This window comes from Cyclopterus lumpus, chromosome 11 (genome assembly GCF_009769545.1).
Source record: "Cyclopterus lumpus isolate fCycLum1 chromosome 11, fCycLum1.pri, whole genome shotgun sequence".
NCBI classification, from domain to species: Eukaryota; Metazoa; Chordata; class Actinopteri; order Perciformes; family Cyclopteridae; genus Cyclopterus; species Cyclopterus lumpus.
In genome coordinates, this window is record NC_046976.1 from 13,496,577 (window position 1) to 13,519,059 (window position 22,483).

General features: G+C 42.5%; 1 protein-coding gene across 1 annotated transcript; it reads left to right on the forward strand.

Moving 5' to 3' along the window:
• The first annotated feature begins 1,576 nt into the window (after positions 1-1,576).
• On the forward strand, positions 1,577-20,036 carry ptp4a2b (protein tyrosine phosphatase 4A2b). The gene is made up of 7 exons (XM_034544700.1): positions 1,577-1,735; positions 14,907-15,198; positions 15,530-15,638; positions 15,719-15,811; positions 15,920-16,050; positions 17,638-17,712; positions 18,730-20,036. Exons 2-7 carry the CDS (start codon positions 15,194-15,196, stop codon positions 18,839-18,841), a joined length of 525 nt encoding a protein of 174 aa, XP_034400591.1. The 5' UTR covers positions 1,577-1,735; positions 14,907-15,193; the 3' UTR covers positions 18,842-20,036.
• Positions 20,037-22,483: the final 2,447 nt, after the last annotated feature.

Consider the following 22,483-nt stretch of genomic DNA (forward strand, 5'->3'; position numbering starts at 1 on the left):
ATGTTAGTAGCCATTACGGTTTTAGTAAGTGACTTTCATTCACGTCTACATCTGGTGTAGAAATCTGCTACAGGTAAAGGAATGAACACTAGAGGGAGATATACAATATAGTAAAAACAGCATTTCAGGCCACGATTTTGACAGATCCTTGTTGATCTACTAGTAAGATCAGAGCTGAATTGATAGGCTTTTTTTGGTCAGTTGAGATTACTTGGATAACACTTGTGTGTTAGTCAGTTACTTGGGATGCTCATTCATCCATCCATCCATCCATTATCACCCGCTTATCCTGGGTCGGGTCGCGGTGGCAGCAGGTTCAGCAGGCCGACCCAGGCTTCCCTCTCACCCGCAACACTTTCCAGCTCATTCTGGGGGATCCCGAGGTGTTCCAAGGCCAGCCGGGAGATATAATCCCTCCAGCGTGTCCTCGGTCTTCCCCGGGGCCTCCTACCAGTTGGACGTGCCCGGAAAACCTCTAATGGGAGGCGTCCAGGAGGCATCCTGACTAGATGCCCGAACCACCTCAGCTGACTCCTTTCTACACGAAGGAGCAGCGACTCGACTCCAAGCTCCCACCTGATGTCCGAGCTCCTTACCCTATCTCTAAGGCTGAGCCCGGCCACCCTACGGAGGAAGCTCATTTCGGCCGCTTGTATGGCCGAAATGCTCATTCATTGTAACACAAAAATACTTAACTTATAATACAAAAATACATAAGGCCTATTATAAACAAAAGCAATATGTTTCACAATTTGCCCTGTTTGAAGATGCCATCCAAAGTGAAAAACAATTCAAGCAGCAAATCATCTTCAGGAACAGAAGGACAAGTGTCTAACCTTACTGTGCTATGCCATTGGTATCCAACTAAAAATATATACAGACATTTATACATGCACATACATGCACAGTATATATATATATATATATATATATATATATATATATATATATATATATATATATATATATATATATATATATATGTATATGTATATGTACAAACACACACATGATCAAATTCATGAAATGTAGGTTGCAAAACAACCCATCAGTAAAGCCATAATTGTACGGTTATTTTCTGGAACTGTCGTCACTGGTGAGCCCTCGTCGTTCACCCGGATTCTTCTTACGTCGCACTGACTCCAGACCCTCATGCTGCATTCGCGTGATAGTAGTAAACTCGTACAAATCTTTATTCCGTACGTGAGATTACGACTGGACGTGCATACACGTGCTCTCGTAGAGATAGCTTCGTAATAACTTGTGCCTTCATTTACCTAGTTACAATGAATACATAAAGGGACACCGAGGCACATTTTGCTACAATAGGGAAGCGCAGAGAGATGCGCACATCAAACAAAGTGTATGCAAATGTATCCAAATGGGCACAATTTATTGTCACTGTATTCCTTCGTTTTTTAATAATATTTTTCTTTCTTCTTTTAAATTACAAAGCACACAATATACACTCGTGTGCCGTAGAAAGTGACAGATTTCCCAGGCGTCTCCCACTGTGTTGACTTGCCACTGACTGCCTCGTTTATCATATTTCCGACAGTCCCTGAATGTGTGGACAAACCGACGAGGCTCCTCCCCAACAACAGTTCCCGACCTCCGACGAGAATTCAAGCTGCCACATTGAAGTGGAACAAAAAGGCGACCTGGCAGCGGTTTTCTACACTCCCTCCACTTTCTCCGGGGTAGTCACGGGATTTCAATGTTCAGCCTGCTCTTTGTAAGTAACTAATAACTTAACTAGCTATAGCTGACCCCCTTTGAATGTGTCTCCGGTGTGATCGTACACGACTGCAATAACACAGATCCGCAGAAACCCGATTAAAAGTTGGGTTGCATATTGTAGAAAGATCAGCACAACACAAGGGAGCTAAAGTAAGTTGGTTCTGAGTAGACGGACCAGTATGTAGCCTCGTTAGCTCGCAGAGCAAACGCCTAACGTTAGACTCTTGTCCACGTAACGTTATCTCTACACTATTCCAAATCGTGCCAACATGTAATAATGCAATCCCTAATTGTTTCCCCCCAATTGGTGTTTTCCACTCAAGTTTGCGAGTCTTGGCATATCCCTGGACTGGTTGCCAAATGTTGCTGGGAAAAACAAAGTGACGGAGCTGAGCTAGCCTGCTAGCTACTGCAGCTACGTTAGCTTGCTGTTCGGGCTAAGGCTATTTCCTAGAATAACAGTGAGAATCATCTCCGACGTTTCGGCTTCAAGTGTCAGCACGGGAGTACCCGCTGACTTTCATTTGTATTTGGTAACGCAGCACATTGTGTGCAGCCTCACGCCATGGTTTATTATCCAGCACTGACCGTCGTCTGCAGTTTCATAAAATAAGGGCTAATGTAACGCCTAGCTATACAATGAAGTCTTGGCGTATCAAGGTAGCCCCTCTCTTGGACAACAAGATAGCTTCACGTTACCGGTTCTTTGACGTTTTTGAGTGATGCATTGGCGTTCATGTTAGCGACACCGTTCACGTGTTTAAACTGTAACCAGTAGCTGGGTTTTCTAGTGTTTTCAGCTTTTTTTGTTGTCTTTTTGTTGCGGTGGACTCGACAGACGTCGGTGACGTTAGTTGTGAGAAGCTTGGCTAGAAGTATAGATGGCGACTAAGCTAACTGCCTTCCGCCCTTTGTGACAAATCTTGACCCAAAGCATGCTTGACCCATTTATTTGAAGCAACATGCCTAGCTCGCATCTTAAGAATAAAACGAGTTGGCCGACATTTCCTGTCTGTTGTTGTGGTGGTGTCATTGGTGACCGTTTGTATCGTCTCTCTCTCTTAATTGTTAACTAACCGGTTAGTCTCAGTAAATTTGTCAGCCTTTCATGTAAAAATATAACTAGCACCGAAAGTTGTGGGTCTATAATCTAGCCTCGTCTGGTTTCTTAAAACGGAAAGCACCCAACCATTTAGCCATGTTGGTAGAAGTAAAATGAGGAAATGCACTTGGGGAGGAAGTTGACTCGAGCAGCTGTGACACTAAAGGCCGCAGCACATTCCCATGCTTCTCAGTTTTCAATTTATGACCTTCCTATGATTTCAGTCCCCTCTCTGTAATAAATGCCAGTGGGTAGCTAATACAAATGAATAGATTTGAACACTCCTACCAACATGGGTGGATGAGTCAATGAGTAACTGGTGTAACAGGTAAGCTAATTACATTCCTGCTCATGAGTCACTGCAAGGTGACCCAATTTTGCCTTCTGCAAGTTTAGAAGATATGTCTTTAATGCAACCAGTTATCAAAATGGACATGGAAATGCACAGTAGAAGTAGCAATATGTTCCTGTTATCTTTCTTATGTTTGGACTCGAATCATATAGTTGTACCACATTAAGTAATGCTAGCAACAATGTTACATCGCAAATGCATTGATTCCACATATCTTACAGAAAAGTGAGTCTTTATGCTCTATTTACATGTTACTGTGGAAGTAGGACACTCATACTGGTGACCTGCTTCATGTTATAGGTAATTGACAGCCCGATGTAGAAATAACATCGCTCCTCTCAGTCCACTGAGAGCACAGCCTGCAGCTAAAAGCAGACCTTATACAGTAGGAAGCCCTCATCCCAGAGACACCACACTTAAAGTCAAATTGGCAGAACCTTATTTTTGTGCATGTTTGTAAACTATGAACTTCAAGGTTAATCCGAGCATTCATTTTGCTGCATTGTTGTAGGACTTGGATGAAACACTTCTTCAATTTTGCGTTACCTCTTTTTTTCTTACAAATAATTTGGTGTATAATTTGGTGTATTGAAGTGTGTCAAAGTTGGCCTAAATCTAGCTGCATGACATTTTACACCAACAGATGGTTGGTTCCTCTGTCTATAGGCGGCATAAAAAAAAGGCAATGTGACAAGTGGGGAAGTTCTCACCCGTGGTTACCGTAATGGAGAAAGGCAAGCCCATTGTCCAGTAACATGACACCACCTTACCATGGAGGTTACTGGGGGAGAAGAACACCTATGTTGTAGCCTGCTGGCATTCAGCCCATCTAGCCACAGGGTGGCTACAAGTGTTGAAAGGTAGGGTTGAAGAAGTCTATTCCACTAAATTAACAGATTTGGCCACTTTTTAAAAATATAGTTATGCCCCTGTGTGTCTGGCTGTGCTGAGAAGTGAACACAAGCTTATTTTATTGTTTTACTACGCTTTTGCTTGCTAAGATCCCTGGCTCCACAGCAGTTGTGTTGAAATAAGGTGAAAGTGGAAAGCTATGATTAGATGCCCACAATTTTTTATCATCACTTTCGTCTAATTTCCAGCCCTCAAGTGAAAAGCCATATATAATTATGCCCTGGTAGCCATGGGCACCTTGTGTGGTGTGTTGGTTAATGAATCATGCCCTGCTCGACACCGCGTTCGTTTACAGTTGTTGCCACAGTGCTGGGATAAAGCAAAGACATCGGCTCTGTAATGCTGGTAGTATCTGACAGATTGACAACTATTCTAGATGCTGCTGCAAGGCTGTCTACTGAAACTATAGCAACAGGTAGGAATAGGATCCTCCTTTGTTGTTTGTGTTTACAGTTATCGTGTCTAGCTGCAGCGGCCAGAAACTGCAGTTAGCAGGCAAAAAAACTGTCAGTGGCCAAAACATGCTATAGTAAAGTATGTTGTCATTAGAGCGTTTTTTTGTAGGAGTATGTAGCTGCTCACCTTTACTGATCCAGAACATGTTATAGTTTTGAAGCAACTGTAGTCCAGAAAATGCTGTGTTATTGCACATTGACAAGCCTGGTGTGTTTTCCTCTTGCCTAGGCACTATTTTGCTTCTCACAGAAGCTTGGCCGTTTCTCCATTCCTTAAGCAGCTTATTGAATGTGTGACTACCTCTCACAACATGACCTCCAAACTAGTTAATTGAGGCCATAATCTGAAAAAGATGGATTTTCTACTTTGAGCAGATTCAAGATCACATGGTGGGTTGTATTTGATGCCTTTGGGAAGGAAGTTGGACATCTGAGTTTTGTTTATATGAGCAGCCACAGCCCTGCCCCTCTTTAATTTTGCATACTGCATTTTCAGCTTTGCTCTGCAAATGTTTTAAGAGTGCACCATTGCTCTTCTCTCATCTATTCACAAGGGACAACAAAATTCCCTACAGGAGCACTTGTTGCTACTGCTGAGATAATCGTTGGTATGGCAACAGGCATCCCCTGATGCTGCTGTCCGAAAGCCAACTTAGTTTCCAAATGTCAGAAGAATTGATGTCACAGTGGGACTCTGCATCTCTCGGCAAGAATGTGAGCAGACATTCTCCTGTCTGTTGCTGAGTGTCGGTCTAAGAACGTATTTCTATTTTAGATTACAAAATGACTATGATTTCAGCCATAGTAATTGTGTCCCACATTGACTCAAGTATATAATTCTGACATCTAAATACTCAAATGAACCAACAATCCAGGCACGCGTACACACAGGGACTGTTGTCCCTGTAAAACTGTTCACCCCACAGGAAGTGGTGGACAGTTAATTGTCAGAATGGAAGTAATTGTGTCCTGGCATGTAGGAGGAAAAATGTGTATTATGATCAACTAATCAGCATTATAGCTTTACAGATCCACCTGCTAATTTCTTGTAATCCCATTTTTAGGCTACATCCACACGACTACGTTTCCATTTTAAAATGCATATCTTTTGATACGTTTACTCCTAACGTCCACTAGGGATGGGTATTGTTATGATTTTATCGATACTAGTACTCGTGTAGATACTGCTTGTCGGTTTGCAGCTTTAAAGAGGGGGATGGACTCAAAGTGGAGGACTTTCCTTTGCCTAACAATGCTTATTTTGTTCTGCACAAACTCTAAACAAACAAAGGCATAAATGCTCTCCAGTGTGACAAGGACTTCCAGGCGCGTGCATGCGACCTCGAGGCAGCCTCTACTTCCTGTTTACACCGGTATCTACAGTGTACGTGAGTAGTCATGTGATTTTTGTTTTCAAGCATGTTAGTATGGATGCATTTCCAAAATGGTGCTGTAACGCCCGTGTGGTAGATCATTTTCTTTTTAAAACCCTGTTTAAAAGGAAAACGCATTAGTGTGGATGGAGCTTTAATATTACTATCATACCTTGATTTGTTGGCAAAGAGGTAGAGGTGTGGCTCACTGGTGTGACGAATGTGTCTGTTGAGGCTGGGAAATATTATCCTGTAGCCGATTTGAGGATTGTGTGACATGAGATTATGATTTCTCAACGGAGCTCAGAGATGGCTGAATATAGTCCCTCGACCCATATTCCAGATAAAAACTTATATAGACTAGAACAACTTAAATGTTCTGTCTGAGGAGGGTGCAGTACTTAAAAAACAAACAAAACAATAATAGTTAATATGGACAAATATATTCGTAGCACATTTATACTCATTGGAACAAGTATAAATGGTCATTTAAAACACTTGACTGGTGAAATATGATACTTTCCAAGCGGTATCTCGCTCCCATCTACTGACTTACTTTGAACTTCATTGCAACATCATATCCGTGATTGTTCTCAACAGATGAGTTTCAAGAGTCATTTAGTGATCCATTAAAACATCGTGAACATGTTCAATCGACTGAGGCTCAAACAGGTTAATGATTCAATCATTTTAGCTCTGGGGATGTCCCAATGTCGTTTATTATTTAATCCTGCATGTAACAAATTGTTTCCTACTTGATTAATTATGTAGTCATAGCATGAAATGAAAGACTTCCCCATGTCACAGTTTACACATTTAGTGGTTTTGTCCTCCTCCTTTTGCCTCTAAGGTATTGGCTTATTGTCATTAGTGTCTATCATGCAGGTGTTTGATTTTTGTGTAAAGTGTAATTAAAAGTGCAACTAGGCCACCACGAGAACAGAACAGGCCTTTGTTTGGATATGTTTTCCTCTTTTCATTCCCATTTGTAAGGTACTAAGCCCTGTTCTCTTTCAGTCCTTTCCAGAGACGGATCAGTCCTTGCCCCCCTCGCCCTCCCCGTAAGCGCTATCAGAGGCCTTTGATCATCACACTGTTTATCTGTGCTCACTCAGAGGCTGCAAAGCAGTGCGATAAGTGGGCTTTGCCATGTGCGAGGACGTGCGTGTGGAGTGTTCGTCTGTTCATGGAAATAAGGGGGGTTACATATTCTCTCACCTCCCCTCTCCAGCCCAGTTTACACGGACACAAGAAGCCAGAACAAAAAGTACTGTCCTCTGGGCGCAAAGCGAGGTAACCTGTTGCACTGAAGGAGACAGAATGAGGATGTCCATTAAGCAAAATGCCAACAGCATTTAGATGGGTAATAAGACTACTTCCAACTAAGCAAATGAACAATACAAAAAAAGACTTGGCATGGTACAAAAGCATTAAAAACCAGTAACGCATCAAAGATAGTGGACACTGTTACTGTACGCCCATTTACAACAACATAACAAACCAGGGCGACTGTGGCTCCGCTAGCCCATGCCGATGTGTCTTTGGGCAAGGCACTTCACCTCAAATTGTGTGTGCCTACGGTGTATTAATGTTAGCTACTCCTGAGGGGCAGGTGGAACCTTAGCCCCTCCCATCAGTGTATGAATGGGTGAACGATGACAAGTCGTGTGAAAGTACTTTGAGTGGGTCGGAAGACTAGAAAAGCACTCTACAATTACAGGTCCATCCTTTACCAAACTGAGCTGCTGTAGACGAAGAATACATTAAGCCATCAGTGGATCTAATCAAGAAGGAGAAGTGCATGTCGTAGCCACATTTCAGAGCCTGTCTTGACGACATGTTTTGGCTGTCTCTGTTCTGACAAACCACAGAACAAGTCTTTGTACAATACGTAGATGACATGTTTCAAGACCTAGAAGAAAGGTTGCAAAAAAGTTCCCAAAATAGCAGCAACAGTTCTGGAGCATGTATATTGTTGACAATTAAATACAAGATGGCAACACTAAGACCTTTTTTATGAGTAAACCTTTTGGCGTCTAGGTTTTTCAAGGCATTTCCACATTTTACAGTTTTCTTTTGAGTTCTTTTTCCCAGTCTACTCCAATCCCCTGTGCACCAAGAAAGGCAGTCCAAATATTGGCTTGAAAACAGAGTCATGTTTTTAGGACTGCATGACTACATCAGCGCGTCATCGGTATTGGCAGATAATGGCTTCAAAGTGACATATCTGCCAGAGATTAACACCTCGTTAAAATTGGATGAATCTTTCTGTCTTGTTTGAACATGTTGCACGGAAATACATGGGGCATGTTTATCACGTAACTTTAAGGCTCACCGGCCAGAGACACTCAATGATCTCTGCAAATTTGGAGAAAAATATGTGCGCATCAAAATAAGCTGGAAAATATCTGTATATTGGATATCTTAAAAAATCCAATATTGTGCATTCCTAGTTTTTATATTTAAAGTTAACATATATTCATCCTAAATGTGCACAAATAAAAACAAGAATGACATGAAAAATAAAGAAATGTTCTCCCCCCCCCCTAAAACCCAATAAATGGCATGCATTATTTCCATGATTCTGTGTCCGATCTGGCCACAAGGTGCAGTGTGCTATTTTGAGCTCAACTGTTGTCATACGTTAATCCCTGTTGCTCGCCACTAATTTAGAATATTCGTTGACTGCTTTGATGTGCAGGATTGATATTCATCGGTAGCAATATCTAGGTTATTTTGTGGGGGGTGGGGGAGTTTTGAATTGAAAATCTAGATTATTTTTTTTTTCACCTCCTAATACATAGATGAATTAGATAATTAAATGCATATACACACACCCTGTCCATACCCTCATGGTAGCTGACATAAAAGTGCTGTTGTCGGAAATGTTTTGTGTGGACGTGGATCAGTTCTTCCCTGCCCCAAGACTGTATTCTCAGAAACCCACAGGCGGCCACATTATCAGAATTCAGTAAACAAAGCATGCGGCCACACATTATCTACACAACGTCCAAGTATCACTTTCAGCCCGAGTCTCCAGTTTGCAAAGCCCCGAGGTGTGCTCATGGGAGGCACGGCAACGGTTTAGGATCTCTGTTGGAGTTTTGCATATAGGCCTATAGCTCTCAATGCTGTCTTGTCCCAGCCTGCCTGGAGATTTTAGTCTTGGTTGTAACACTAGATAAACTGGTGAGGCTCAGAAAAAGTATTAGAAGCTTAACTAGTGTAGCTTATTATAGTTGTGTGCGTCAGCGTGCGAGTGCTTTCTTCTTGTTTGTCTTTGTGTTTTCAAGCATGACTGATGTCGTACGCTACTTGCTTTTATGTGCGTACTGTTTGCTGAATGGTGTGGTGACCTGTCAACATACCCCACATTGACAGGCCCCCTTCAGTCGGGGACCGTGTCCCCAGAGTCCATACCATGCTTTTGTCTTTGGGCATAAAGTAAATTATCTTATCTTTTTGACCCACGGGAGACTTTTATCGTTACATTTTCAGACTTCTCAGACCCAAATACTTGAAACCAAAATCTGTTCAGGAGAAGTTACTGAAGGTGTCCTGATCGGTGGTTTGATTGTGCTACATAAGGTATGTCAAACGTTTAAACAATTGAAAACTTAAAGGAGCTGTATTTAACATGTGCATAGCAGCAAACAACCATTTGCCTTGTAAAGATAAAGTGGAGTAACTTCTACCTGAGCAGAGAATGAAGTTGTCTCTCTCCCCCTTTGTGTTGCTAACCAAGCATCTCCCTGTTTGGTTAGATGTAGCCTGGCCCGTCTGGTTATCTCACAGCTGCTGCTCTGCACTGCTCTCATATGGCGGTTACAGCTGATGATGCTGCCACAACTGGCAGCGCTTTGCCCAATTTGGAAATTATGCATTATAACATTCAATCTATCGTCCTTGCAACGCGCATAGGCACCCTATACAAATCAGCGTAATTGTTTAATTTATGACTAATCATGCCTGCCTTATCTTGGGAGTATCCCCCCCTCCTCCTCTAAGAGTAGTCATATCTCAGTAGAGCTCTTTGTATATAGTTGGACCTTGCCCAATTTTTCCCTGTCACTGAGATCTCCCAACCAGCTGTTGCTTTTTTGCTTCTTGTGTCCCAGCACTCATTTAAAATGAATGAATAGTGGTTTCTTCATCTTATGTTGGTGTGAGCACACAGTTAAGTTGAGCACAGCTCCAATTTGAGGTGAGATACACCCACCCAGCCTTTTTCGACAGCATTGACGTCACTGCAAGGACCCAGCTGGACCCTCGGGCAGGTGTGATCCCCTGCAGCCAAAGTCACTGCCAAGTTCTAGACTGAACTCATTTTGTTTTTTGCTTCCTCACTTGTTTAATTTGGCGTATCCATTGTTATGTCCTCTTAATGATTTTACCAGCTTTCTTCATGTTACTATTCCTTTGTCCCTGTCCACCTTGACATTTTCAAGCACATCTGTTATCTTCTATTTGGTATTCATAGAGGCCACAGGAATGAAGACAGGGCCCTGTGACTTATGGCCTCATTTTAATTCCAATTGATTGACGGTGTCTCTGACTTTTAAATGTGAACGTCTTTCAGATCAGTTTCAGATCAATGCTAGCTCGGACCGTTGACAGGAGCTAGCATCGGGTTTTTTTCCCACTTTTTTTTGTTGTTGCTGGTGTGTATCTGTGTTAATGAAGGCGTGTAATGTTTCGACATGGATGACAGGCGCTTCCCCTGCTTCTTAACTCGGCTCCCACACAGCAAAGAAGCCCTCGAGCTGCTTTAAGGCAGAACAGTCTAGTCATGCCCAGTCTGGCTCCAGACATAACACCAGCGAGACTCGGGCACAACCTCAGACCACCAGACAGGGTTACATGTAATACTCACATCTTTCACAAGGTGGCAAGGAGATGGACTCAGACATTCCACATTTTGTGTAAACCTCTCAACGTTTTTGCCACCCCCAGTCTGTATAATTCATGTGCAGACATTTTGAGTCTGTGTGACCATTTCTTTCTTTCTCTCTAAGTTTAGAACAACCCTCTCGCCCTTGTGGCAAATGTATTGCCCCAGCCAGCTTGTGACTGTCCACAGTATGTAAATGGTGTTACATAGTTCATGTATATCAGTGGTAGTGTGCGAGTGATGAGGATTTGCCACCTGACAGCTATCAGGTGTCAGCAAGAGCTGCCCACGGCCTTAGCTCTACAATTATGGAGTCCCATGGCAGTAAAATCCTTCACAATGTGGAAGGCTTTCAATTAGGACTCCCACTTTCATTGTCTCCATGCGCTTTAGTTGTGATAACTTAACAACTTCCACAGGCAGTGTTCCAATGTGTTTTTCGATATTTTAAGCTCTGTTATTGAAACGTATTAAATCACGATAAATTAATGAAACCACACTTCAATCGAATACATTTCTTCTTTCAGATTGCTATTAAACCTGACGCTCTATACTTTGCCATACTATGAATCATCATCATCCATAAATAATCAGTGAGCAGTTGCAGGATACCCGATTTCCATTATTTTTCGACTTTATCGCGTGTCCTTTTCTGTTCTGAGAGACAGCTGTCCTCATCAGCTAGTACTGCTAGTCTCCCTCTTCCCATCATACCCGCTCTTTCTGTTCTGTCTCTTTAGTCACTGTAGGAGATTTCTGAGAGGCATTGGTTATTACATTTTAGCGGCTGCTCATTTTTAAAGCAAAAATGCCAAATGATTTGTGGTTTGCAGCATCACGCGGATGTCTGCTGGATTTCTGAGTCTTCCGTTATAGTAAACTAACCATCTTCAAGTTAGACTGATGGTTAGTGTCGACATGATACCGTGCCTAAATATCTCTATGGCAAGCACTGCAAAAAAAAAGTAAACAAATGAAATATTAGTAGATGGCAACGCATGTAACTTAAAGTTTTCATCTTTCTTTGTAAAAAATCTCCCCCATCTGTTTATCAGTAACAGCGGGCAGAGAGTGGTACTGTTGCACATAAAAACAGCAAGAGGCCTCCAAAACAAAAACGTTGATGGAAAAGCTGCTAAAATCAGAAAGAACACCACCGTAACTAGCGATGCCCCCCGAAACCTGGTTCTAAATGGGAACCGGTTCTAAAGTAGTAAATACCCAAAGTATTGATCCAGAGTTGACGGTTCTTACTTTAGAAAGTGAGATCTCCGCAGAAGAAGTGTGTGCTTTACTCGTGCACACACTCCAGCTCAGGACAGCGTGAGACACCCATGAACCAAAAGGTCAAAAGGGTGGTGACACTTTACTCGAGTAGATGCTGAGAAATCTCTTTGCCACAAATGCAATCAAACCCTTTGGAAGTAAGGAAGGTAATACCTGAAATGTATCAAAACATTTGGCAAACAAGCAAAGTATAAATCTACAGAAATGCACAGTTTTCACCTGGTTGGCAAGTAGCCGCCCGTCCTCGTCCACTGCAGTTAACGTTAGCGATGCCATACGATGTTTTCTAATGAGAAAGCTAATCGCATTGCACGAATGCTGCAAATGTGTTTCGAACATTTTGTAATGTTTCATAGTGCTGCTCAAAAAAGACTTTGTTTAAGTACAAGAATAATAATCCAATGTCAATTCTTTTATCACAAAATAATCAACAAAAAACACTAAGAGGAGTGGAGCCGCTGGCTTCCACTTGCAGCAAAGTTAAAACCTTTATAGTATCGGTAAACTTTTGCAAAACTGTTTGGTGTCACCTGTTTGGTGTCACCAGCTGGAGGTTGTGCAGTCTACAGTTCTGAGGCTTTTGTATTATTCTGCTTCTTGTTTCCTGTGTGGTTTGACATGTTTGTGCTTCTACAAACTGTGTGTGTGTGTTCGTTCTTGATGCATCTGTACACTGTAACTACAGAACCAGTTTGCAAATTTCTGAGTAATTTGCATGCGTTCCCAGCGCTGACAGTCCACTCACTTCCCTATTGATAAGTTCACTCGGGTTGTTTCTCTCAGATCAGTGGAGTCGAAGTATGTGAGACCTCACCATGATGAGGGAATGGCCAATAAAGAAACACTGTTGTTGGTCCCATTAACACTCACACTTAATTACTGCTTCCCAGCCCATACCAGTATGAACTTTTAAATGGCTTTTTGTCCTTTTGCTCTTGGTAACCTGACTATTGGCTGCATTTAAAATGCAGACGGTATGATGTCACTTTGCATCTGGGAAAGCATCCACAAACCATCTGCTTTTCACCCTTTAGCATAAGCTGTCATTGTGGTGTCCTTGGTGTGTCTGTTGGCTTTTTTTCCTCAGTGTTTCCACCATGTTTCACCTCTCCTTTCCACATTCTGGTTTCACAGGTGAAGGCACAGGTTCACCGCCCACTCCAGCCCCTTGTCCATCCCTTTTCCTTTCTGGAAGATTAGAAGCAAACAAGCCTTTAAAGTCTGGTTACTCTTTTTTTCCCCAAGTTTCAGTTGTCTGCATGCAGCAGTGCCACATTGTGTTTAGAACTGCTCGGAGACAATAATTAAAGGCGTCACGGAGGATCTCGGCCATCAAGCAAGAACCAAAAACATCAAGGCTATTCTGAGTGCCCTTGCAGCTGTTGCCAAGTATAAAAGACAGAGGGGAGAAAATAAATGTATGTAGGAGAGGGGGTTGAAATATCCCCTTGACAGTGGCTCTGTGGTTGGCAGTTAACTGAGAGGGCAAGTGACACTAGGGTAGTGGGTGAGAGCATGAGAAAAAGAGGAGAGAGTTGTTGTGGTTTTGGAGAGTGACTGTGGATTGCAAAAAATTAGATTTCTCTTACTGGCTCTTTAAAAACAAACTACTAGAAATCAAGCTGGTGGGGTTAAGAGCCACAATATAAAATGGTATATACTTCTTACAGTTAAGTTTAATATCCTGAGTAATTTCTGAGTGAGATGGGAATAAAAAGAGTTAGAACACAGAGATTCTTGTGTCGGTCTCAAGTAGGTGAAAAGAGGGAGCGTGGGACTGTAATGCTGGGGCTGTTTGAAGCTTTGCCCACCCGGCAATCCTCACCTTGTGACTACTGTCTGTGACACGGTGCTGAAGTCCAAGCCCTTTCTCTCGGTTTCCCGCCCACTGTGTGTGTGTGTGTGTGTGTGTGTGTGTGTGTGTGTGTGCGCCTTCTCCCCACCCCCCTCCTATGTTGCTCTGAGACGGTTCCAGCCAGTTTGTGGCGGCTGGGTTTAGACTGACAAGGACTTGGCACAGTTTGACTGACTGCACCCTGGCTAGTTACAGAGCAGACATTACCTGTTGCGTTAGACTCCCTCGCTCACGCGCTTCATACTGTGCATATTATTACTTTCCAATTTTGAGACGGGTGGTAAAATACATGGCTAATGTAATCCCAAGGTCTAGTTGGTTCACAGCAGATGCATAAAGTGTTGTTTATACTCGCGCAAAGTACCGTGGCGCGAGTCCCCATAGATTGAACAATTCAGAGGTGCACGACCAACTGATGCAGTAACTTGTCTGTTGGCCTCTTGCCCGACATGTAAGTTGTGCTGACAACAATTATTAGGCCCACGCACCTTGCGCCGGCGTCACTATGGTACGCATACGCCATGTATACCTATAGCTGAAAGGTACAATCACGATGATGCCTTTTCTTCTAAACTCAAAATTACAGGTTGACATTTAAGAAGTACAGAGGTCTAATTATACTTTAAAGATGCAACTGTCTTCTCCCATTGTGACCACAAGTTTTAGCATTCTACAAGTATGTTTCAGTTCGAGGCAGGGTTGCTAATCGTCTTTAAAAACATTTGTTATATTTTTGTTGAAATTCTCATTGTCATCCCGACAGCAATTAATGAATCAAATGCGGTGACGCAAACAAGTCTGGTATCTGTCGGTCACAGGATTGTAATAAACTCGTCCAAATGTTAGACTACAACCACCAAGCAACGTGGGTGTGGAGGGGTTGTCAATATTATTATTTTTATCATCATGTAACCTCTTGTCTTTCTCCTCTCTTGGCAGGGTTTCTGTGTTGACTTGAGCCATACCTATATGGCGTGTGTGAGTGGAGAATTCTGCCAGGCACAGCACCTCACCTCCGTGGAGAAGTGAATCGGCCGCCCCCCAAGGGACTACGCTACCCAGAAACCCCCCTGATTGACAGCACACTAGGAACTGCTGACTCATCTAAAGACCCCTGGGATACTGCGTAGTCCTTGGCCCGACTGTCCTGCCTTGTCCCCACCAATACGACAAATCTTTGCTCGCCGCTTTCTTCTCGAACAGCCAATCACAAACAGCTCTCCTGAATGGGGTAAACTGATTGGATGACTCTTGGATAGTCTCTCCATCTTTTCTTCTTTTTAAAAATTTTTTTTTCTTCTTTTACATTTTTTTGTTGTTGTAGTAATTCATTTTTTTACATCCCGGAGTACTGTGGACTAGTTGATCCTTTTGTTACCCGTTTCTGTGTACATCATCCCGTAGTTGAACACCTGTTGTCCTCCTGAGCCATTCTTCACCACGTGTTGTCATTTTTATTTATTCTACCCTTTCCTGAACACATGAATCTCTTAGCGGTCTCTGCTGACTTCTGAGCCAAAAGTTTCTTTTGTTTTGTAAGAGTATTGTAATTGTTCTTTAAGCCGTCTCGCCAACATGAACCGCCCCGCTGCAGTCGAGATTGCCTACGAGTGCATGAGGTTCCTCATCACCCACAACCCCACCAATGCCACACTCAACAAGTTCACTGAGGTACGCCCGCGTCTGACCATGTTGGTATCTGTGTGCGTTCGTTTGCAAGTCCTGAGTCTAAAACTCTTTCTGTCCACCAGGACCTGAAAAAGTGTGACGTGAACACACTGGTGAGAGTGTGTGATGCCACTTATGATAAGACTCCAGTGGAGAAGGAGGGGATTCAGGTCCTGGTAAGAGTTCTCACACACACACACATTTGTGGCAGCCTTTAGTGTATGTTTATTCTTTTTTTTTTTTTTTTAAACTCATGCACACACACTCTCCCTTTTTGTCTCTAGGACTGGCCCTTCGATGATGGCGCCTCTCCTCCCACTCAGATTGTGGACGACTGGCTCAAGCTGCTCAACACCAAGTTCCGAGAGGAACCTGGCTGCTGCATCGCTGTGCACTGTGTAGCAGGACTTGGACGGTGAGTGGCAAGCTGCATCGGTTTGTCTGGAGCTGTGACAATAACGCGAGAGGCAGTGTGGATTGTTGTACGGTCAACTTCTTTGTTGATGTTTCATCCAAAGATTTCCCGTCAATCTATGTCCTGCTGATTATCATGGTCCGTGGCACAATGCTAGCAGGCTAGCCCAGTAGAGGTATGATTCTTCACTGGACTCACAATTTGATTCAATTGATATTCACCTGTCCATGCCTGATGTTTCTCAATATATAGCATCCTCAGACTGGATGAGCTGCACTCTCTGTGCCAGTGCATCTGTGCCTGCTCTTTTTGTGTCTGATCTTTAGTTTAAACTTAATTGAGTATCTTGACTGGTTGTCCTTACTTCCTGCTTGTGCTCTGTAAAGCCGAGTTCACACCACACGACTCTCCGAAGTTCTCATGCGAACATTCAACACCAACTTTGCTCCGTGTTGCAAATGCAACACATGGCACACACGGGTGGGCTGTCGGCGTGGCGATCGCTCTGCCCGGTTTCTCCTCCAGCGCTCATTGGCTGTAGCTCCTTGACAGATCCATATATTTGGCATGCTAGATATCCGGAATGCGTCTGTCTTTGAACAGCTGACACGTAGCGCCTGAGTGACGATGTGTGAACGCGGCTTTGGCTCCGATTTGTTTTAGTTTTTTTCCGGGAACTCCAAAAAATTTGGAAATTCAGGTCTAAAGTTGTTTTAATATGAACAAGGCATGAATGGACTGGTTAAATGATCATTAATGACAACACTCTGTTGTTTCTGCAGACTTGAAAACTGTATGTTGGTCGTGAGGTTGCACAGGCAATGCGCTGATGTCATATTCACAGAACGGGTTGTGCAGAACAACAACTCAAGTGTGAAAACAAAGAAGGCAGAAGCCCATGACGTGGGAGAACTAGTGTTAAAATGTCCTCCCTGACCACACATGCACAATAAGCCAATCAGTTCTCAATGGCTTCCAGCATTTTGCATTGCTGTAGCATTCCAGAGGTTGTATAATTACCAGTATTGGTTAGACTGCTATTTTCTGAATTCATCTCCTCTTCTCCCCTGACCTGCGTTTACTGCAGTCTGATCCGCTTTGCACTCTTAAGGGTCTTCAGTGTTGGAAGCCTCTAGTCGTTTGTCCTTTCTTTAACAATATTCTCATTCCACACTAACGCACGCCTATTTTCTTCCTCACATCCTATCTATCCCTTGTGAATTGTGTGTGTGAGAGAGAAGCCACTGAAGAAAATGCTCTGTCAGCACTGAGATTTGACCCTCCAAGTGGTCTAGAAAGTTGTTTAGTTTTTTTTCCTCATCTGGTGAGAAAGGAGAAGGTTATCTTACTGTAACTCATCACAGTTTTGTGTGTGTGAGCACCGGGCGCCAGCAGGGCAACAGTGAACTTGTGCACCCCTGTTGATTTCCCAGGCCTGTTTCCCAGGTTTAAACCGCCTCCCTTCCCTTCCACCATATTACTATGGAACAATGTGAACCGTGGCATTTAATCTTCTGTTCTCCTTCTCTCTTTTTGATTCTCTCACTGTCTCCTTGAACTGGTCCATTGGATTTCTTTACCTCTCAGAGCTCCAGTCTTGGTGGCCTTAGCCCTCATTGAGAATGGGATGAGGTATGAGGATGCTGTGCAGTTCATAAGGCAGTAAGTACCCTCCCTACTTTTGCACTTTAAGGCTTTAATAAAGATTGAGTCTTAAATCAGTAAATGGTACAATGTGTGTGACTAGAATAGTGCATGTGAAATCAACAGCCTGTTTTTGGTATTAGCCAAACTGTAATTTAAAGTTGTCATTTAAGGAAATCAGTTGTGCATTTTTGCTTCTTTGGTATGTTGACAACTTTTGAGTTTTGGCATTTGTCCATCTATGGTAAATATTGGGAAGAGGTATTTCTCGAGTTTGGCACTACGACTAGAAACAAAGGTGACCGTGTAAAAGGAATAGTTCAATACTTATGGCTGGCTGAGACTCCAGGAAGTTACTGCACCCATCCACAAAATACGGCACATAAACCCCCGTAAAATGGCAAACTAATATCTTTACTTCGGTATTCGTACAGATCATACAAACTTATAATCTCTAATTTATTGAGCATTACAGGTGCCTGCAGGTGGGCCTTTTGAACAGATCCAGGCTGGCGGTTTGCCCCCCCCGTTTCCAGTCTTTGTTTTAAGCGAAGCTCACAGGCATTTATTTTTACAATCAACACTTAAAATGATGAAGGCACTTGCAAATGACACGGTAGTACAAAACGTACTAAGACGCTGCCAAATGTAGCTTATATTCTCTCTGACATCAAATTAATGCGTTATATTTGCCAAACATGTTGTCTGGCTGCGGCTTAGTGGGAACAGCTGGTCGTTCTTTCACCACAATGTCGGCAGCCTGATCCCCAGCTCCTTTTGCCCGCATGCCCCTGGGTCGCTTCACAGCAGCCGACTGCTCCCAACGTGCTACGAATGGGTTAACTGCAGAAGCAATTTTAAAAAGAGAGAAGCCTAACAGTTCTGTGAAGGGATGTACAAAGTAAGTTAAGCTAGAAGGTATATCACTCCAGTAATGACCGTAATGTTTGCTATGGTGTGTTCTCCAATTCTGTGGATATTATTATATTCATGTTCTGTCTCCCCCCCCCCCCATTTCTCCTCTGCTTTCCGTAGGAAGAGACGTGGAGCCTTCAACTCCAAACAGCTTCTTTACCTCGAGAAATACAGACCCAAAATGCGTCTGAAGTTCAAGGATACCAACAGCCACAACTGCTGTGTGCAGTAGGCGGCCTGTCGGTGCATCTTTCTAATGCACATCTTGTGGGGAATCTTCCAACAAGGGGAGATTAAAAAAAAAAAAGAAAAGGAAAAAAAAAATGAAGAGTGCTATCAGTAATTATTGTGATGATTTGTCAACACTGAGTCATGGTTAATTGATCAGAGAGCTAGTGAGTGATCGAATGAATGAATCCAGATCTGGGGATCCACCAGCCGAACCAATGAATGGAAGGTCAAAGCACACAGATAGGCCTGCCTCCCGGTTATACTGTTCAACCGCGGGCCAGAATCTTTTCAACTTGAGTCCATCCTGTTTCTTTTCTTTTCTTTTTTTTTCAGTTGTAATCATGGGATAACATTTTTCCATTTTGTGAATTTTATTTTTACGCAAAGTTGATGAAAAGATGTAATGTTAAATGATTTTCATTTCCACAATTATTAATCTTATGATCAGGCCAGAATAATGTACCTTTTAAAAACATTAAATAAAAAAAAAAAGGAAGAAGAAGAAAAAAAAACATTTTTAATCTTTGAACACATTGTGGACTGTCCATTTTGGTATTTGGGTGTTTTTATTTTTTGCACAAAAACTCAAAGGTTCACCTGAAAATGCAGTAATGTTTTTCTTTTACCCTTCACTTGCTTAATGTCACTTTCAGTTTAGGGGTTCACTCAGTTTGAATATGTCTGAAATATTTATTCACAAGATATGATGTGTGGCAGTTATGTGTTTGGCAGGGGCAAGGACACTTGTTATCCAATACCTTTTTTTTTTTTTTTCCTTTTGAGAGCCATGTCTTTTTTTTCTCTTTTTTTATCGCAGTGCAATAATCAGTCCACCTCAGATAAGCCCAACAAACCTTGCTGAGCATCCTACTCACACACACACACGCATGCATACACACACACACACACACACACACACACACACACACACACACACACACACACACACACACACACTCACTCATATACTTCAGACCACCTGATACAGGAAAAGAAACGCAACAACAACAACAGGTACTTCTCCGGCTTTCATTCATTCTCCAACAGGGCTACAATAGGACTTCCCTAAGTACACATATTTAAACTCTCACACACAGAGCCTAAGATTCAACCTGAAAGACAAAGTGGAGAAGAATGAAAATGGTCAGTTTTTTATCATTGTACCCATTTTGAAAAAAAAAAAAAAATCCCCAATTCGTATTGGTTCTTTAAAGATAAATAAATTGAATAAAAAGCACACGTGTCTTTTATTCCTGCTTTTGAATGTGTTTTTGTGTATGTAATGTTTGTTTAAAAGGGAAGTGAGAGGCGTGACGGTGGATTGTACTTTATGGAGGCAGTTTAGTTGGAGTCAACATTGGCACTGGATGCAGTACATGGCTGTGGGCTCTGTCTGCGCCACCAGCTGCTCTGTCGTATTCAAGTAAATATGCTTTTCTTGAATTCTTCCCAAAAAAATTAAAAAATCAATTTGCCCTTGTCTACAAAACTCAAAGCGTGCGACGTTGTTGTGCCAGTCCTTCAGGACCAAATTCAAACTTGATCTTCCCGTTTTGCAAACGAGCGCTTCTGTCCTCTGTCTGTGGGCGCGCGTGCTTGTCAGTCAAAGCCTGCCCTCATGTCCTTTTCCCAGCAGAAAGTGAGTCAGCACCTCGTGGAAGGCACAGGACACCACGGTACTGAGAACATGAATGACTCACAACCGCAACTGGTAATCACGACACCAGCCGATAACGGGGACCAGTTGAAACAGCGCCCTCTGCTGCTCACGTCTCGTCATGGCCTGCGCTCGAGAATAGAAAGTGCAACATGCGGTTTGTCAACAATCCACCCAGTAGTTAATGAAACAAACCAAACCGCTCAAAGATTAATAACTTGACACCACAATATAGTTTTGGCCTTTCAGACCGAATAAACGCCGGGATTGTTCTGCTGCTTATTGTCACTGCCGGCAATAATGCTGCGGAACCACAAACAAATGAGCGTGTGTCAACAGATTAGAGCTGCGTAACCGTCTTCGTATACTATGAATGCCAAATAGGCTTCCAGTGAAATGTATGACGACCAGAGAGTCTGACTTTGTATTCGTCGTTCCACTTGGGAAGCTGTATTCAGACACCGCCTCTGGTGTTATACAGTCCATCAAACTCCAGTGAATACAACCGGCCTTTTAATTTTCCACCTGAATTCTTCTGATTTATGATTGTTTTTTTGTGTGGAGATTTTGAGAAACAGATTGTGTATCTGGGGATGTTATGTTATGCCTAATTCCATGCTAGTTTAGTCTGAGACGGGAACATCTTGTTGGGTCCAAGATCATTGCTGCATATCTCTTCCAAAATGTATACTTTTTATTTGCACGATCACTTATCTATGTGAGTATTGTTCTTCCTCCACATAGCCTCTGTTATATTAGGAAAAGCACACTTGTTACGCATAACAATGGTCTATTTATGTACTAGTCTTTCATGGCATTATGTACAGCTGTGTGTTGCCAGCTGTGACATGTCAAATCTATGACTCTTGTCACTATTTTAAATGTCTGGTGATTATGTAGGAGAAACCAATAAGTACAAACTCCCTTGTACAACATGTGTTCAATACATTGGGTAGACTAAAATTGTGTGCAATTATGTGGTAATATTGTCTCACAGCAGGAAGGTCTTGGGTTCAAATCCCACAGGTTGTTCTCCACATCTCTGGGAGTGTCCCTCAATCCAAGTTGCAGGCGTCACAGAGATGTGACGAGCGTCAATAGCCAAGTATTTGGATAATCAGATGAAAATATAACCTGTTATGGGAGGGACGCAGCAGGCCGCTGGCTTGTCTTGTGCTTTCAACTGTTTGCACAACAGGCTTGTGGTTTCAATCGTTGTCTTGTATCTGCATGTATCTGCTGGTCTGGCATCAGTTCCAGCACCACAATAGGATCCTGTTGGTTTCCATTGACACATGTTGGTGTGAGGCTCAGCACACACAACGACTTCCAATATTAGATAACGATCATGCGAAGAAAAAATATACTTTTGGGTGACGCAATAAGATATCCTAATCCCTTTCGGCAACCATCTTGGAAATATATCAGATAGATACTTTAATCATCCCCAGGGGGAAATTTGTTTGCAGCAGCAAGCATGTTTACAATATAAATAATAAAATAAAATAGCAGGGCAGGACATACCAAGAATTCAAACAACAATGCTAAGTGTATACAGTGTATATAAAGTGAAAGCCGTTCAAGGTTTATTGATGTTGTTCAAATTTAGTCACGTTTTGTGGTAACTTGATAGAAAAGTCAAGCATCTTATTATGTTTGGTTTAAATTCATGCGTGTGTGTGTGATGAAGGCCGCCGTGCCAGCTAATGCCTGTCATTTAAATCTTTCGCTGACTTTGTTTGTGTTGGCTATGTTATGTTTGGCCTGATGCATTTCCTGTTGGTCTGTCTCTGTGACTTGGTGTCATTCTGCCTTGGCTTGTTGCTGTGACATCTGTTCATTTATCCAATCAGAAGTGTAGAGCTGCCTGTCGTGTCGGTAGTGACTAGATTTATTTCTGCCTGTTTTTCTAACGCCTTTTAATGCACAATTACATTCCTGGTAAACACAACATTTAAAGTCTAGTGAATAAAATACAAAAAAAAG

Excerpts from the sequence above, each read along its gene's own strand:
- ptp4a2b (XM_034544700.1), top strand. Across the intron at positions 15,812-15,919 it reads AGGAGGGGATTCAGGTCCTG|GACTGGCCCTTCGATGATGG; the intron begins GTAAGAGTTCTC and ends TTTTGTCTCTAG. Across the intron at positions 16,051-17,637 it reads TGTGTAGCAGGACTTGGACG|AGCTCCAGTCTTGGTGGCCT; the intron begins GTGAGTGGCAAG and ends TTTACCTCTCAG.